This window comes from Semicossyphus pulcher, unplaced genomic scaffold (genome assembly GCF_022749685.1).
Source record: "Semicossyphus pulcher isolate SPU_LCO1_2020_fin unplaced genomic scaffold, fSemPul1.0.p SCAF_21, whole genome shotgun sequence".
In the NCBI taxonomy this organism is placed as follows: Eukaryota; Metazoa; Chordata; class Actinopteri; order Labriformes; family Labridae; genus Semicossyphus; species Semicossyphus pulcher.
The window spans coordinates 9345503-9363941 of NW_027211695.1; the positions used below are offsets into that span (position 1 = coordinate 9345503).

Below are 18439 nucleotides of genomic sequence, written 5' to 3' on the forward strand. Positions count from 1 at the left end.
AGTGGCTGATGCTCAAGCTCAAAGGGGAAAAGAAGAGCATTTTACATGTGCCCGATTTCCAAATGCTGCTTCTCCTGCTGGAATATTTGAATATGCTTTCAGGGTGTAAAGTGCTCGCTGTTTTGAAGTCAAGACCAAACAGAAAGAGACACACACTGTCTGGGTCTGTAAGTAGCAATAATGTTTACAGTACATCGACCACCTCAAGGGACCAAGTGTCAATCTGACTTTATGAGCCCCACCCTCCTGTAAGTGTGTGTGTGTGTGTGTGTGTGTGTGTGTGTGTGTCCCTCTCTCTCTCGCTCTGTCGATGACATGACTTGTCTGAGCGGGAGCATGTCATCTCTTCACTCACCGTCACCACGGTGATTGACAGCAGAACTAATTCCACTTTTAACAGCCTGTGTGGATTGACGGACATGTGTGTACACACAAACAGAGCTTAGAGACACGGAGCAACAGGCCTGAAACACATAAGATTGTAGCAAGGACAGATACACACTCGAAAGAAGCATGTAATGTCACGCACACACGCATTCTTCAGCAATCAAACCCACTGCAAACGCCATGATTTTTGTATTAAAGGTAATGTCAGGCTGAGACAGTTACACACTTGTCACTGAAACTCTGCAGAAGACAGACATGTAGATACAAACACTGTAAATCTGCACTTGTGCTTGTATGTCTATTACGCTCTTTGTAAGCATTATCACGACATTTTAATTTCCATTTCCCAAGGGGTTATATGGACACAGTTACACAAATGGAAAGAATAAACAAGAGGAGGTAAATCCACATTGACACCTGTTGCTTTAAGGTGAATTCAAATACTATTAAATTAGTTGTTAATCTGTGCCAGACACGCCCTCGTTCAATTTAAGGAGCTTCATCGCCTTCATAGTTCAAAAGTCGAGCTCTCCAGGATGTTCCCAGATGTCGACTCTACCTGTGACAAATGTAAACTCTCATGATAGCTATTTTGGGCATCGTAGGAGAAATGAACCTATCTGGAACTAAACTGAAAATTACAAAACATGTAACTCTGTTAGCAAGGAGACTGATCCTCCTCATTTGGAAGACCTACTCGTTCACCGAGCCGGACTGAAACTTTTTACTTTTTATGGCTCCTCTGACCACTTTGAGTAAACGTGGAAGCCACTGCTGGGTGATGGAGAATGCGTCACTAACTCGGCACCGCTTGTGATTTTTTCCATGAAAGTCGCACCAAACACCCAGTCTGTAATACTGCAAATGCAAAGGCTTTCATCAGTGAGTCATAGGCTCAATCACCATTGTTTTACCTCATTCAGGGTCAATCGTGTGTTTTAATTTATTTATTTTTTATGGCCCACTGATGAAAGCCTTTGCAGTGTTACAGACTGGGCATCTGTGGTGACTTTCGTGGATAAAAATCACAAGTAGCGCCCAGTTAGCGAGACATTTTCCATCACCCAGCAGTGGTGGAAAAAATAAATCCCAAATATCAGAGAGAAGTAGACGGAAAGGATGACTACATGCATTTGAAAGCTACATCCAGAATATAATTTGTCAGCGGAGTGTTGAGAATGAAGAGGACATCAAAATTGATGCAAAAGCTCGGAAGCGTCAGGCACCCTGCGTCTTCACAAGTCAGGTTAAGGACAGTCATACAGGAGCAACAATGTTCCTGCGCAGCAGGCTAAGTTAATATATTGTTTTCATTTTAAGCTAAATTTTAAGCTTTATGTTTAGTTATGACTCCCTATAACTTTCATTATCTGATCAAAATTAAATGATCCCACTCTTTGATTTAGTTTGAAGCACGTCAGGATATTGCTCGCATATCGTGGGCTTCATCCAAACACTGGATCTCCTAAAGGCACAACAGGACAGCCCAACAAAACTTTTGTTTGCCACAACAATGGCACAAACCAAGGGGTGGTAAAATAAAGGCTGTGCCCATATCATCAGTGGTGGTAGCGAAGGCCAGACTGCTGGGTACTTAGCAATTTATAATCCATGTCGACGTCTCTCCTCTTGAGTTTTTGGCTTCAGAAAAGCGAAAAATATGACACCCCCCTCTACACTTTGAGGATATCAGTTGTCAGCATTTCTCCTTGTTCTGAAAGCTTGACAGGCCTCCCGCGCCTAGTTACGGTTGCTAACGTAGGATTGGACAGTGGCTGTTCAAGGGAGGGGCTTAGCAAAGGGTCAATTTGATTCTTTTAAAAGGTGATGTTAAATAACTAGGAGGCGGCCACATCTGGCTGTGGATGTTCTGTTTGATATATTTATGACTTTGGTCAATTTAGACAAAGTTTGACTGGTTTTACTTGCTATTCATGTATCTGGTATTATGTTTGTGTGTATGGCTGCTCATTGTTTGTCAGTCACTCACATTCAAACCTGTCTGCCTTAAAGGTCTACTAACTTAGTTCCTTTCTTACCAATTGGTAGTTTGCCTCCCGTTTGCTGAAGGCTGTATGAAGGAAGTAAAACAATACGTTTGTGTTTCATTTTTAAAAATATACACCCAAGACAAGAATACATTGGTTTGGATATGAGCCACAGACAGTGTAGGGAAGAGGAAAAGTATGTTTATGTTAATCTTGTGCTTTATAAGAGCCCCATAAAATAACAGTGAAGCTTTCCTTTAAGGTATTTTTTCTTAAACACAATAATCCTGTAGTTATATCACCAACAACAGCAGACCGCTCTAGTTAGACAGTGTTTTCATAGAAGCACATGTTGAGCACTCGGCCGTCCTCCTCGCACACAGACATATACACGGTTGTTTTGCTGAGAGTGCTGATGAATTGCCGACGTATGCTTTTGAGGAGCAGCTCTCTCAGGGGGGAAGTGGGAAAACAAGCAGCTAGGCACAAAACTGAACACAAACAACAAATTATTTCCCTCCTGTTCTCTCAGACTCTCAGCCACAAATGATGCTTCCCTTCAAATCATCTCGCTCACAGATTTCACATCTTTGTGTCATATTGTTCTCTCTCCATCTCCCACTTAAAACACAGCGGCAAATTAGAATTTTCTGCCCTCTTCCACTCCGCTCGCTTCATGAGAGCAATAAAAGGGAGAAGAGTTTTCTGGCCTGACTTCAATGTTTTCTGGTTATTTCTGCCAAAAAAAGTTTAACTCTCCCTCCCCCACCCCCCAAAAAAACCACTAAAAAAACAAGTGGATGCGGTTGCGTCATATAAAGTTTATAGTGAAACAAAGTCCCAATTGTCTACACTCCTCACCCACACAAGTACTTTAATCTGCAATTATAGCTGCGCAAAGTATCTGACAGTAGCTCTGGCTCCTGCGTGTTATAAGGTGATTTCAAGTTGAGCTAATTAGACTGATAGTTTTGTTGCCCAAAGAGATCCGAGGTGGACTTACTACAACAAGTCAGAGGTACGTCTCTCATGTAGCAGACAAGAATTCCAAAGACTGTTAAGTGCTACTTTCATTTTAACACAACGCTGCCCTGTGGCTTTAAGCAGGTTCAAACTGTAGTATTAGCTGACATTTAAAGAACCAGCTGAAAAAGCGTAATCGTTTTGGACCACAGCCTCACGTTTTTTTCCTCTTGCTTATCCTCCCTCACAGCAGCTATCTCTGCCAATTCCCACTAATGATATAGAGGCTTGAAAGGAGAGCAGGAAGTTGGTGCCAAACTGCAAAATAAGACAGCTCCGAGATTCACTGGAAAAGTGTGATAAAGTCCAGAGTGTGGGGTAAACACTGCAGCACAGAACGGAAAAACAAGTATATTATTAAAAAGTGAGAAGAAGCAGAAAAGATGCACTACAAAATATGAATATGAACATTGGGTTCACATTCTGCAGCCATTACACAGTATCTCTCACAATAATACTATAGCGAATAAACAAACAAATGATCTTACTGACCCAAATTTACATTTTAATCAAACAAAAGGAACTAGCCGGCCAAACCCCACCCTGCCGGGGTGGATGTAAATCTATTCCCTTGACTTTTTGTTAGTAGAACTAATCAAGAACATGAACAATGTTTGGCGGCGTGGTAGGATAGAAGTATTGCTGTCATTGGTCAGAGGATCATTTAATGCCTTTGTATGATGTTGTTGATTTCACTTGTTGATAACAGGAAGGACCGAGAAAAACAATGTCCCCGAGGCTTTCCATTGTTTAACCAATACAGAAGCAGATGGTTAAAATATATAGAGGGATTGAACAAACTTCAAAAGAAGACAGTATACAAGGTTGACTAAAAGATTATAAAAAGAAGAGAGTCCACAGCTTGTGGGAACACCGTCAGAAGCTGAGGGTTTTGGCCACGTGACTTTTTGTGCTGGCATGGCTTTTTGGTCATCAAGCAGTCTGGTGAAAAGAAATGGGGAGTGTAAAGTTGCCCCACAGCCAGTTAGCGACAAAACACGCTTGATGCATGTCCAGGAAGTCAGTGCAACTTCAATGCAACCTCAATCCAATCTTCAGTCTAAAGCAGGACTGCCGGATTTTGGCTAAAATGAAAATCACGATTATTTTGATCAATACTGAGATCACGGTTATTAATCACGATTGTTTATTAATTTTAGGGAGAACATCTTTTTATGTATTGTCACATTTAAATAAACAAGGCAAGACTCAGTTCCATTTTGTGCTACATTAGGGCTCATATACAAATTTTGCATCAAACTAAATCTTAAAATCAGGTCCTTTACCTGAATTTGGTGCATCTACAGCAATGTTATTCCTCCTGGCCTTCATACACTCATCATGCTGCACTTTATGCTGTTTACAGGTGGTTGAACAAGTGAGTTGTGTTGCTTTGCAGCGCAGACACTGGTTTCATGCACTCTTTGCATATTATTTTTTCCTGCTCATCACTTGCCCTTAACCTGAAATACCTCGAAACAACCCATGACGAGCCGTTGCGGGGGACCGGTGTTTCGGTTTAACGAGTGACTTGCTCTCTTCATGTTTTAGCGTAACAACGAGCAGCGTTTAAAAGGCGACTGAGCGTTAGTATCCTTCATGACATGTCTGCACAAACAACACTTCACAGACAAAACAAAGTATATTTTTAGCTCGTAATGAAAAACAACAAAGAGGCATTCACGAGGACAGCTACGTATTCTCTTCCTGTTTTCAACAGCTGCTTTAACTACGACAACCAAAGACACATTCAAACTGCTGCTGCAAGGCAGGAGCTTGTCTAGCATGTTATATTATGTCTGTGAACTTAGTCTATCATAGAACGGTGCAGTATGTGCTCAGTGGGTTAACCACAGCCTATGTGTGGACAAATGTTGCATGCCTCATGAACAGCGTGTTTAACTTGTTTGTTTAGAGACCGGGAATTATGTCAAAAAATGCAGGTATTCACTTCTTGTCATGAAAACTATTGCTCATCAAGCAAGACAAAGCCGATGAGTCTACTCCAGATTAGAGATTTGAATCCTTCTCAACCCACTGAAGATGCAAAAATACCCAATACAACTGCTGCACAACAAGACAAGACAGATTTGAAAGATGTATCAAAAAACAATCACATGAAACATGGATGAATGAGCCAGCACTGAAACGTTCAATCAGCAGGCCTTTCACTGTGATTATGAAAACGCCACACTGCTATAGTGAAATGCATCATTAATGAAGTAATCAGAGCTGGCTGAGATATTGCATGTGTTGGTGAAAGCCGTAGTTCTTCCTCTGAAAAAACAAAGACAGCACAGCAAAGACATGGCAGCCAGACATCAGAGGGCTGAAGAGAGAAACAGAACATTTACAAACAAGGAAACAAAATCAGCTGTTTGAGCAGCAGAAAGCACATAAAAGCAGAGCGGCCCATTTGACAGCAGCTCTGATTCTTTTGTGAGCTCTGGCTTGATATCCACTCGGAGCCCAAACCCTTTTTACCCGGAGCTGAAGTAACTTCCTGCAGCCGTCAGTGTTGCCAGGCAACTTTGTTCTCTAGGACATTCTATCAGGAAATGGTATGGCCTGCGGTGAGTTCAAAGACTGCACGGTTTCTGAAAGACTCAGATGGAGGCTGCTGATAATGGAAGATGGGCGATACGCGCAGGCGGCAAGATGAAGGGCGACGGAGCGCTGGCACTATAGAGCCGCCATTATGACCAGATAAGAGCCGAGAAATAGCAGGTGTGTGCGTGAGGAGGAGGAGAATGTGTGTACATGCTCCGATTGTTTGTGTGTGAGTGTGTGTGAGGGATTCTGAATAAATAGAAAAACTTGTGTATACTAAGTGTGTTGAATAAGAAAGGGAGACTTTTTGGGTGGTGTTATGAAGCGTAAGTGCAACCAAAACAGGAGTGTCTGACTCGCATGTGTGAGACAATAACAGTTTAACGTCTGGAACATTGTGCTATTAGATTTCAGTGAGCTGTGGATTGAAATGAAAGGCTCTAATTACACTTCAAATTTGACTGGTTGCATAAAGGTGTACAAACGCCCTCCTCTGAGTGCAGCAGCGTGCAGCAATGTAAGAGTGAGAGTCTGAATGTCTCCACAAGAATAGTAAAGTGTTTATAACTGGCCACCTGAGACAACCTCTGTATCCGTTAATGTGTGTTTGTGTACAGACAATAACTGCTGTTTTACGGCAGCACACATGTGCTGCACAAATGTCCCATCTCCATCATTTTGTATTCTGTGAGGACCGCAGAACACATTAAAAATAAATGTCACCTCGCACACACACAGAGGCTGTGACAGACACACGCACACACACCTTTATAATACCAAACTAAGCAGCAAAGTTCAGCCTCAGTGTTGCTCAGGGAGCAGGTTTCAATACCTGCAGAGAGAGCACGGCTCAGCTCTGAGGAGGAAGCCTTCACTGCGGGGACGTGCACAATGTGAAATACAATCACAACACTAGCAGGGAAATGCAACGGCAGGAGGCTGGGGGGGTGTGTAGACAAGAAAAATGGAAGATGAAGCAATGAAAGTGAGACCCCTGGTGATGATGTGCAAATGCTGCAGGTTTGATCCTGCAGCTGTGTGTGTGTGACGTCTCATTTAAAATGTGGTGCTATGTTTGTGGGGTCTCATGCAGCGCCACAGCTGATCTGTTTTTGAATTACAGCATGAGTTTTAAGTTACATGTAACTTGTTTATTCTTTCTATTCATCACACTGTTTGTTGCACATATCTTAATGTAAGTGTTAACAGACAGGTGTATAAATAAAGGCCAAAAGTAATTTCTTAAATCCTATATTTGATCACTTTTGACTATAAGACTGCACTACACCCTTTAATAAACCACTATTAAAAATGTAAAATCCGGAATATAAGTCGCAGCGGAATATAGGACGCAATCTGTTTTTGGGGGTATGCCATGTAAACACAAATTACAGCCTACCATCTGTTTTCGCCATCTCAGTGTGCAATCCTGCTAGCTACCAGTGCTGCAGCTAGCGGTAGCTGGCAGCCTATACTAACGTTTAGGGATTTTTTTGGCGATATGACGATAATTTCCAACTCTTTTTGCCGATACCGATATATTAGGCACGGTTTTTTTTTCCGCCTAATTGCAGAGAACATCAAGTCTCCCCTGTAATGGAATTGATATCACACGACTCTCATTGAAGTGGCCCACTGGCAGATGCAGAAATAACATAATATAGTGCTTTTCAAAATGTTTCCTTTTTTATTTTAGGGAATCACAACTGAAGCGTTCTTTAATCGGCGGCAAAATATTGGCAGAAAATATTGGCAGAAAAATGCCAATCTGCCAATGCGTCATTTTCAAGCCATAATCTGCAGATGCTGATAACGTGCCGATAATATCATGCATCCCTAGTAACACTGATACTTGTGAGGGTGGCGGCTGCAATGGCGGTCATGACGGTGCATGTCCGTGAGGAAGTGTTGGCAACAATCAAGTTAGTTTCCCTCATTTAAAACAGCGAGGAAAACACAAAACAGCACTGCGGCGTATTGGAAATGAGAAGTTGTAGCGGCTTGGACGTGGAAACAGTTTAATGCAGAGATGGGACGTCACCACTTAACAACCGACAACTTTAGTTAGATATAGCGCCATCGTCTGGGTAAAATACTGTAACACAATAAAATACCTCTCTAAATTTAATACTGGTATATTGGTCGCACAGGTATATAAGACACAGTCCACTTTTTAGATGAAAAAAAAAATTATTAAAAGTGCGTCTTATAATCCGAGTTTTACAGTATATATTATACCATTCTACTTTGTTGATGAGAGCTGGATGAACAGATACATCTCTTAAGTCTAACGTTTCAATGTAGCAAGATGAGCTTTAAGGAAGTCACTGCAAGAGCCTGCACATAAACCCCTTTAAATCTACAACCTGTCAATTTAACAAAAATAATGCATGTGTCAAGTAGTGAGTATGCCTAGTTTGTACGCATGTCAAGTAAGGTAAACACTCAAATTTGAATGCAAATAGAGCTTGACACTGAAATGATTCAGTTAATCTTCAGTTCAAGGTTTGGAAACAGGAGAAAATCTCCCTGCTGCAGCAACAACAACGGTAAGAGCTCTCACACAGACAGCACGTCGCACTGGTGCCTGTGTGATGGAGCTGAAACGTGTCCTTGTACCGAGTCAGTCGAGGTCCTCTCAAGAATAGTAAACAGGTTTGCGCATGAGCCCGCATGCACGTCGTACTCTTGTTGGTACCGGTCATCCACACTGTCGTTTAAGAAGAAGACATCACTTGGTCGTTTCAAATGATAATAAACAGAAAAGTCATGGACAAGACCGTTACTGCTCTCAGACACACACAGGGAGGCTTTATGCGGACAAGACGGCCCGAGTTGTGATTTGATTACTGCAGGAAAAAAAAAATCACTTATGTAGCAAGGTCACATCATGAAAACGTCATTTAAAGTTTCTATCTCTCTCCTCTATACAACCTTTTCTCTATCAGCATCATCAAGGTCATTTCTTTAGCAAATCACCATCCTTGTCTCCATCCACCTCTCTCTCCGCTTTCACTTCCATCCATTCCTCAACTGGGCCATTACCTGAAAAGGCCATTACTTGAAATCTCCTCTGAGAGATGAGGCTTGACTTTTAAGCGATGCTGTCATAGTTGAGCCAACTTTTCAGCAACACTAAAGCCAGACAGCTGTGATATGAATGACTCTGTACAAGGTGTTCGGTTTGCAGGGACTTTTTTTTGCATTATTTAGAGTGCACGATTCAATTTGTGGCAATCAGAAAATTATTCTCAAGAAATGCACTCGAAATTTGTTAAACACTCATTTCCAGGATTGCATTTGCTATCTGCTCTGTTGACATCTTTTTCCACCCATTTTCAAATTGCATTTTCATTTTCACTGTTTGGCATTGCGCTAATGTCCCCCTCATTTGCATAGCAGGTAGACGGGGCATTAACATTCCTGGGGAGAATCCAGTTGTTTCAATTATAGACAGAAAAATGAACAGCATTGGGAATTTGCTCTGACTTCCTAAATACGACCCGATGCTTCAGAGTCCCTGCCAGCAGAGCTTTTTCAGAGTGAGTGTTTTCTCCTCTCTGCCAACTTTATTAACAAGTGGTCAAAACTCTCTGCACGTTTAGTATGCTCACACCTGCCTTGACGTAAAGAAAAAGTAGTGCCTCCAAGCTTCTAAGATCACTGTCTAGTCACGATATCTTAATACATGTACTAATTTTATATGCTTAAAGACATATAAAGGGGTAGTGTGTTATCAAATGTGTTTTCCATCCATTCAGAAAGTCTTGTCAAGCTGAACCTTAGGCTCCAGAGAATCCATAAAAGCTTTGAGGCTGATTGGTATCAGCCCAAACACAGAACAAACAAACATACCTGTTTGGCGAGGGTGACAGCGTCAGTGTGAAGTCGGTCTCTAAGATGAGGGTCCAGTTGGAAAGCCGGCGCGATCTCCACAACCTGCAAAACAACAGGATTTTACTGATAACGCCACAGTGACCACAACGCTGTCCAAGGGAAAATGAAACAAACTGATGCCAGGAAACGACAAACGAACCAAATGATCCACACATACAAACCCTGATTCTTAAGTTTTTACTACATTAATACTCAAAACGGCAGTGGGGAAGGTCAATCCTTGATTTCATATTATTTACAAGACATAAGGGCATACATTTAGAGTAAAAAAGCTGCGATATGCTTTAGCTCAACGTGTCGCAGTAGGTCAGTGATTCTCAAACTGTGGGGCCCTGGTGGAATGACGGGGGGGGGCGCCAACGTTTGGAAAATGTAGCAGGCGGAACTATGTTTTGACGTCGGACAACCCGGACTCATTTTCGTGTGGCACAGTACACAAACACGTTGCCCTCGCATATCTCAATGATTTCTGTGAGAAGCACATCACATGTAGACTTCCACACTCTAATTGTTCTCTTTTCTTCACTGTATTAAGTTTTAATTCCCAATCTACTTTAATCTGATCACTTTGCTATGCTTCACTCCCCCAACACACCTGTACCTCTGCTCTCTGCACAGCTGCTTGCCCCGCCCCCCTCTATCTGTCTGTCTCTCTGTCTGCTTTGTTGACTACCCTCATCCGCCCTCTGTTTAATTAAGTTACAAAAGTTAAATATTTTCTCTCGCAATTCAAAACAGCACGTGAGCTGCGTGTGCACAAGGAACGTTATTAATGATGTAGCGATCAAAACGAGCGATCGATTGTTACCAAATGACATGTGCACCTTTTTATAAGCTTTATAAACAGCGACAATCAATGCATTTACAGTAGGGACGTATGGAGATACACAATATGATTGTTTGGATAAGATTGCGTACCAGAACTGATTGTGTGCGGACAGAGCGTCCGATGTCGGACCCTCTTTTACCCGTTAGAACACTGTGAGGAGTAAACTGGTTCCGCTGTTGTTAATTTGGTTGCCACGACTTCACGTGCGATTGATGTCTTGTGACTCCTGTCACTGTTTCAGGGCCGCCACAGCAAAATGTATGTAGCGGAAACACTGTTTTTTTTAAGCACTGATTGAACTTTATTGTTATTGTTCTGAAAAAGTTATTGCACATTTTATTATATTTCTATTTGAAAAAGTCTGATGAAGCAATTGAAATAGTTGGGTTTTTTTGCACAGCAAATTACTCGGAGAAAAGTGAAAAGAACAGTCACGATCTTGACTTTCTTTCAATAAAAGTTTCACTTCACCCATTTGTGATATTTTTTGGGGGGGGGGGGGCTCGAGAGGGGGCCTGGACATTTTTTTTTCTCCAAGGGGGGGCTTGACAGAAAAAGTTTGAGAACCACTGCAGTAGGTGATAGTGAGTCTGAGCGGACGTATCGCATTGTGTGGTTATTATTTCAGTAGTCTAACACTGCATTTAAACAGTTCTTCTTGCTGGTTAATTCTAGCTTGACAGGACATCAAGCCCACCGTTTCCCTGACAGGACGAGAAACGGAGCTAGCTTTGGTGCCTGGGAGCGTTTTGTGCCAGTGAAGAGACAGGACATTTATCTGCATCGTTAAGGACAGCCATCCAATTTCCTTGTACTGTACTCGTGCACTAATATGACATTAAAGTTCTATCTATCTGCAAGCACCTGTCAAACAAAGTATGAGGAAACTATAACCGCTCTCTCTCCCTCTCTCTCTCACACACAGCGCTGTGGCACCGTAAAACGGAGTACGGATTTAACGTAACAGTTCTGCAATACGAAATACAACTGATACAAGCTGACACTTGCCCATTAGTAACTGTAATGGGTATGTATTAATGCTCCCACTTGCTCCTACTCATGATTTGTTATAGCCTTTGTATGTGATAAACTTGACAACACCTGCCCAGTTCTCCACTGGTTCTCGTTGCACTACAACTAAATGTCTCTCCTGTGGCCGTTACTTCTCCTCATCCTGGCCTGTTCCTGGTCTCTTTGACATCTAACAGGCTCATAATTATAAGCCTGTGGTCTGTCATAATGCATATGAATGAACAATTTCTTCATCTTTATTGACAAGACTGGCATTGAGATCCATACTTATTAATGTTAAACTGGTGATTATTATGTTGCGTCACATCCGGTTGTCAGTTATGATGCGGAAATACAAGAAAATGTACAAAAAAATACTCCAGAAGCCACTGTAGTGTCGTTAGATATAATATAGTTACTAAACTCAGTTTGGTTTACCCTCTTTCTACATGGCTCTCTTAGTTCCACTCTTTAATTGCACTATTCTTCACCTTATTAAGTTTTAATTCACAATCTACTTTAATGTGATCACTTTGCTTTGCTTCAGTCCCCCCCAACACACCTGCACTTCTGCACAGCTGCTGGCCCCGCCCCCTCTTTCTGTCTGTCTCTCTGTCTGCTTTGTTGACTGCCTGATCAGCAGTCTGTTTAATTAAGTTACAAAAGAAAATAATTTTCTATCGCAATTCAGTTCTCACAGCACATGAGCTGCGTGTGCACAATATTAATGACATAGCGATCAAAACGATCAATCGTTAGGCCACCAAATGACATCTGCACCTTTTAAAAGCTTCATAAACAGTGACAATCAATTAATTTACAGGAGGAAAGTAATGAGTTAGATTGACAATATCTCCTCATTTTACTACAATATCATGGGAGCTGGCTGGAGGGACATCGCCAAGGAGCTGAACGTTTGATACTGGGCGCACAGCTGATGTAGGCACGAGGATTGTTTACATTGCGTAATAGAACTGCACATGATTCTGGTTGGACAGAGAGCGTCCGACGTGAGCGATGCGGAGCGGACCCTCTTTTACCTTTCGAACACTGTGTGAGGAGTAAACTGTTCCCATTGTTGTTTATTTGGTTGCCACGACTTCACGTGTGATTGACGTCCCGTGACTCTTGTCACTGTTTCAGTGCTCTTCCTCAACCAGGAGAGAGGGCGAACGACCATTCATTTGAAGCGGAAATCCCCACGGAGACGCTTAATTGGCACTTCAGGACACTTTATAGAAATCTGAAGCAGCGGTGGCAATAATTCTGTGGTGGCGGACTGCCGCCACTAAATGTATGAAGCGTTTAATGTGCATGATCACTGGACCCACTGTTATATTAAAGCCTTAGTTAGTGCAGCTTTGAAGACTCATCAAGAACCAATAGCACTCCCAATTCACAAGTGATTCTTTTAAAATACACCACAAACTCAGAGTCCCAGTAATACTGAGTATCTACCAACATTTGTTCTCATTTTTCCTGTAGTAGCCATCCCTTTGATACAGTAAGTGTCACTTAAGCTCCAGCAAAACAGATGGAGGGAATCATTTGTAGTCACATTCACTCTTTGATTTGATCTTGCAACAGCTGCTGGGTGGTTGCGGTTGGATATGTTGGAGGCTGATCCGTTTCAGTCCACTGTGTCCAACAGGTCGACACATCCAAAAGGAATAATTGAATCAAGTTCAAAAGCAACATGTCGGATTCAAATAAATAAAAACCACAAGAACTTGATTGAAATTTCTATCAAATCATCCCCCCTCAAAAAAAAAATACACTCTCCAAGTATGAAAAGCATTTCCAAGACACAGAAGTGCTAAAAATATCTTATCTGCGCTCCACCATCCCTAATCTATTTCAACAAGTGACTATTCTTGTTTCTGAGATTCAGAAAGATCTTAGATTAAGGGCAAAGGCAGATTAAGTCTCTTTGAATCAAAGAACAGCCGCTGTGGCATGAACAGAACCGCTAATATGATTATCATTTATAATTTCATTAAAGAGAAAGTGATGAAAACACATGACTGAAAGTGCTCCGAGGTTACAATACATAATGAAATATTACACGTGTTAATCAGCTTCCTCTAATGAATCCATTGTTATAAAGAGTCACGATTAAATGGCAATTTCCATTTTCTCGCTTATGCAGCGTTCACTCATTTTTGTTATTTTGACAATCAGGTGACTCTATAATACCTCATTTCTTTTAAGTAGCAGACCTGACAATGAGGGAAAATTTGCCCTGGCTAATGAACGAGAATCAATTCAAAGCTATGTGCGCTTAAAGAACAGTTGTTTTTTTGTTTTTACAAATTGATTTAGCAGAGAATTATGTAGCTGCTGCAGTTGTTGCCAAGACTTCCATTCACACGGCATCAGCAGGGGCTAATTTTTATTGCTATATAATCCTCTTACCCTCTGCTGCCACAGGACATCTATGATACCCAGTGCCATGATAATCATTGCTTTAATCAGGACTATAACATCAGATTTGTTAGGATTTCGATGATATTGGATTTGCTGATATCCGATATGTTCTAAGCCTTTTTGCCGATTGCGATACCGATATATTAGGCAATTTTTTTCCACCCCATTGCAAAGATCATCAAGTCTCCTCTGTAGTGGAATTGATATCATGCCTACTCTTATTGTAGTGGCCAAACACATCCATACCGCAGCACCCTTTTTCACGCTTGATAGAGGAGGCGTAGTCCAAAAGGTCACGTGTCTGACCACCTGAATGCAGCATCTCCCCGAATCGGCAGTGAGGGAGACGTGCCCGGACTTGTTTTCTGCACCTACTACGGAGACATCAGTGATTGCCGATGGACTCTTTGTATCGTGTGTGCATCCATGAATATGTTAGTTTGTTTTGCACTGATGTTTATGTTACACTCTGTTAGCGTTGGCTGTGGCCACGAGTGTATTTTTAGTGTGTTTGATGTTGTTAAGTCCGGATAAATACAAGCTGTTAGGTAGTTAACACTAGAAGCACTTTTTCGGTACCACTTTGGCCAACTTTGACGTTCACGCGCACACTCATGCAAAGTAAATGTCGTAGCATTAAGACAAGCTTTTTTAGGAAATCATCGAGCATTAAGGCAGAATTAAAGCGTTGTTTTATCGGTGGAATATATCGGCAGAAAAATGACATATCTGCCGATGCCGATACGTCATTTTCAAGCCATTATCTGCAGATACCGATAACGTGCAGATAATATCGTGCATCCCTAATGTCTGTCAATGTGGTGCTTCATTAGCCTAAATAAAAAGGGAAATAAAACACTACTATCTTCTCAATATTCAGGAGACTGCATTCTTACAGGTGGGATTCCTGCTCATGACCCTTGTTTCACGCCTGCCCACCATCCACTTCATGCTTATCTACGTAATCCTGGGGAAGTGCCTGGAAGATGATCTTAAACAAATTCAAACATTAACTCGGGTAAGATGAATTTTAAAACGAGGACTTCACCTTTTGGTGCCTGCGCTGAATGGAGCAGTCTCTCTCGTAGAGGTGGATGACATTTCCATACTTATCGCCTGGGGAGAGAGAAAGTGAGTCAGGTGAGATAATGTCAGATGGGCAAAGAAAAAATAGGAGATTATCAGGGTTGATAAGAAAAGGAGTGGCTGAATTCAATTCAAGGAGTTAAATAAAAGTTACTTGGTCCAAATTGACTTTCAGGAACTGATTGAGAGCTTTGAAAACCAGCTGGAATCAAATTTTTTAGATCACGGAGCAAATTCTCACAAGGAAACTTCTGCTTCAACCCCAACTTTTCTAACAATTACTCTGTGGACAGAATGAAATTACCCATAATGCACTGGTCAACACAGACATTGTGTTGACCATTGCTTAGACAGATGGCAGAGTGTCAAGGGGGGCAATGGTCACATGACAGACCGAGGCTTTGGTCGGCTTCTTTTTGATAGTATTCTTTCTAGCTGCACTGTAAAACAAAATGCTTGCCACATTAAAGGATACGCTTAACAACCTACTTAAATGTCTTTTGGAAGCAAAAGCTTCCAAATGGCATCTGCTGTCTTCTTACAATCATAGAGAACTGTTACCATCTAAAGATCGTATGAGAAAGGACACAGCCAAGGCAGCCAAGAAAAATAGTGGGCTGCAACACATTTACATTATTGATTCATCTGTCAATAAGTTTGTTAACTATGACATATTCAAGGTATGTCTTCAAAAGTCGAAAAACAAAGATCTACATATGAAGTTGCAAGCTTCAAAGAATTTTAAACTGTATGTAAAACTATTTATTATAAAATTGGTTGCTGTTTAATTGTTGTTAAGCTCCTGTATGGCTATGGAATCTATTATTAGATGCAATCACCTTGCTCTAAACATGCTTGCAAAATAGCCAGCTAGCCTGTCGTAGCTCTTCGCACACGAATCCCATTTTTTACTTAAAGTGGAAATCTCGAAGATCTCGTTTCGTTCTCTTTGGCGGCACCTATGGTGATAAATGGTAATTGCGGGAGCACACATCCCAGCTATCCAGACAGTGGTGCATGTGTGACGTCCACGGTTGGCTTCGGTTGTAACTCTTGATTTTCCTCGCTGACGGTCGCTTTCCTTTTTAGACTGTTTGCCTTCATCTGAGCGTCAAATTTCTTTTTTCTTTGGATTTTCACTGATTTTTATGTTGTATCTGTAGTCATCCATCTTTTCTTTATTTGTTCAGCCATAGTAGATTACTGTTTACTCGCAACACTTGCAGAGAGCGGAAAAGCCGCCGCTTAGCTCCGCCTACCCTCTCTGACAGACCAACCAAACTACGGCATTATAATAACAGAGATGCTCTATAACATCTGGCCTCTCATTTCTAAACCGTCTGTCTGACCGTCTCTGATGATACCACGCACCTGCGCTCACATGTTACCACACTTTAAGACACACAAGTCTCACAATACCACTCCTTAAAGTTGCCATCAACAGTCTATGGCTGCTATGGCTCTATGGTGAAAGAAATGCTTTCACTGGGTGGAAAAGGGAGCAACATCGCAAAACAGTGAAAGTTATGCCTTCCAGCTGTGAGAATGCTGCCAGTACTCAAGGACGCTACATCTAATTTGAAGAGACATTTACAGGTAAGACCAACCGCTAACGTTAGCTGCTCAGAATTCCGGTTAAAAATATACTACTACGGAAAACCACTGCTGGGTGATGGAATACGTCACTAGTGTGCAAATGCAAAGACTTTCATCAGTGGGCCATAGGCTCAAACACCATTGTGTTATCCATTCGGTAATAGATATGGATAGTGACTTAACAGACATTTATTTAAATGAAAATCTTCGAGATTATCACTTTAAATCAAAAACACTGCCAGCTCAAGGGTCAACAACTGTTATGTGCTCCATTTTTAAATAAGAGAGCTGGATAAATAGATGATTCCACTTGATGACATGTCTCTGCTGGCTATTTCTTCGTCTCTTTATAGCATATTGCTACATTTGACCACACATGATTTACACAATCCGACATGCCTCAAAAATTATAGCTTACAATCCAAGACGGATTGCGACCAAGAATTTATTAAACCAATCTCATACAATATGATGAGACTCGTTTAAAGGCCTGAAAAGGAGCCACGAAGGAAGGAAAGATGAAAGAAAACGCAGAGGCACACACAAAAAAAAAAAAATCAGACGGTTGGAGAATGTGAAGGGAAGGAGAGAGAAAAGGAAGAGAACAAAGAAAGAGGTAGAAGATGAAAGGGGAGGAACTGGAGAACATTCAATTGGAAGTGAAGCAAGGAGGCAGGGAAGAGGAGGAGGGAGGAAAACAGAGGGCTGGCAAAGACATGGCTTTTAACAGGTAATTCAAAACTTTCACAAAGCATGGCTTAAAGACAGTCATTAATCACAGTGACCACACACAGAGAACTACACTAAGTTAAATGGTAAACATGCACACATGTACACACACAAGCACAGACAGAGATATGCTCGATAAAAGCACTTACAGAAATACTCCTGAACATTAACGCACATAAACACATTTATATCAACTGTACAATATGTTCTCGGAGTGAAGACAACTATCCTGTGTCAGTGTTGAATTTCACCTTCACTTTTCACTCACTGTTATATTGAGTGGTAGTAAAGCTACATTCAAAGTAATAAGAAATAATGGCTGGAGAATCCTCTGCAGGCCAATGAATGCCCTCCACTCTCATTGTTCATGCCTCCATCACTCCCAAAGACTTGTAAGCTCTCTAAATGAACTTTGATCAATTCACATAAACAAAATCCGACATGTAGTTAACAGCCAACAAAGAGGAAGTCCAGGAGTGCACTTACCGAGGATCTGCACTTCGATGTGTCTGGGCTTTTCAATAAACTTCTCAACAAACAGGGCTCCGTTCCCAAAAGCCGTCAGGGCTTCAGAGTAGGCGCGCTGGTAATTCTCCTCAAGTTCCTGACAAGCAGACGAGAAAAATCCATAAGTGTGAGAGTTAGTGTGCCTATTCAAGAAGTAAGAGCTACAGCATTGAGTTTTGATGGTGTACACACTATATTTCAAAGTCCTCTAAACTCTGGTCAGTTCTTTTAATTATGAGAAACTTGTATTTCCTGTTTTAAGCCTTTATTTCCCTTCCCTGTCATCGATATCGTCCACATATCTTCATATTTGTCCTCCCTGTTTCTTGATGCTTACATGCCCTTAGAGAGCAGGATTATTCACAACATCTCTGGGACCAAGCTGCGGGAGGTCACGGCAGAGCATGCC

General features: G+C 41.6%; 1 protein-coding gene across 1 annotated transcript in view; it reads right to left on the bottom strand.

Annotated features, from left to right (window-relative positions):
• LOC138600738 (pyruvate carboxylase, mitochondrial-like) overlaps positions 1-18439 on the bottom strand; it is a 354400-nt gene that overhangs the window by 307392 nt on the left and 28569 nt on the right. Inside the window, exons 7-9 of the mRNA XM_069672230.1 lie at positions 18010-18127; positions 15161-15228; positions 9804-9887 (exon numbers count right to left, since the gene is read on the bottom strand). Coding sequence (XP_069528331.1) covers positions 9804-9887; positions 15161-15228; positions 18010-18127 — 270 coding nt within the window. The remainder of the gene's footprint in view (positions 1-9803; positions 9888-15160; positions 15229-18009; positions 18128-18439) is intronic.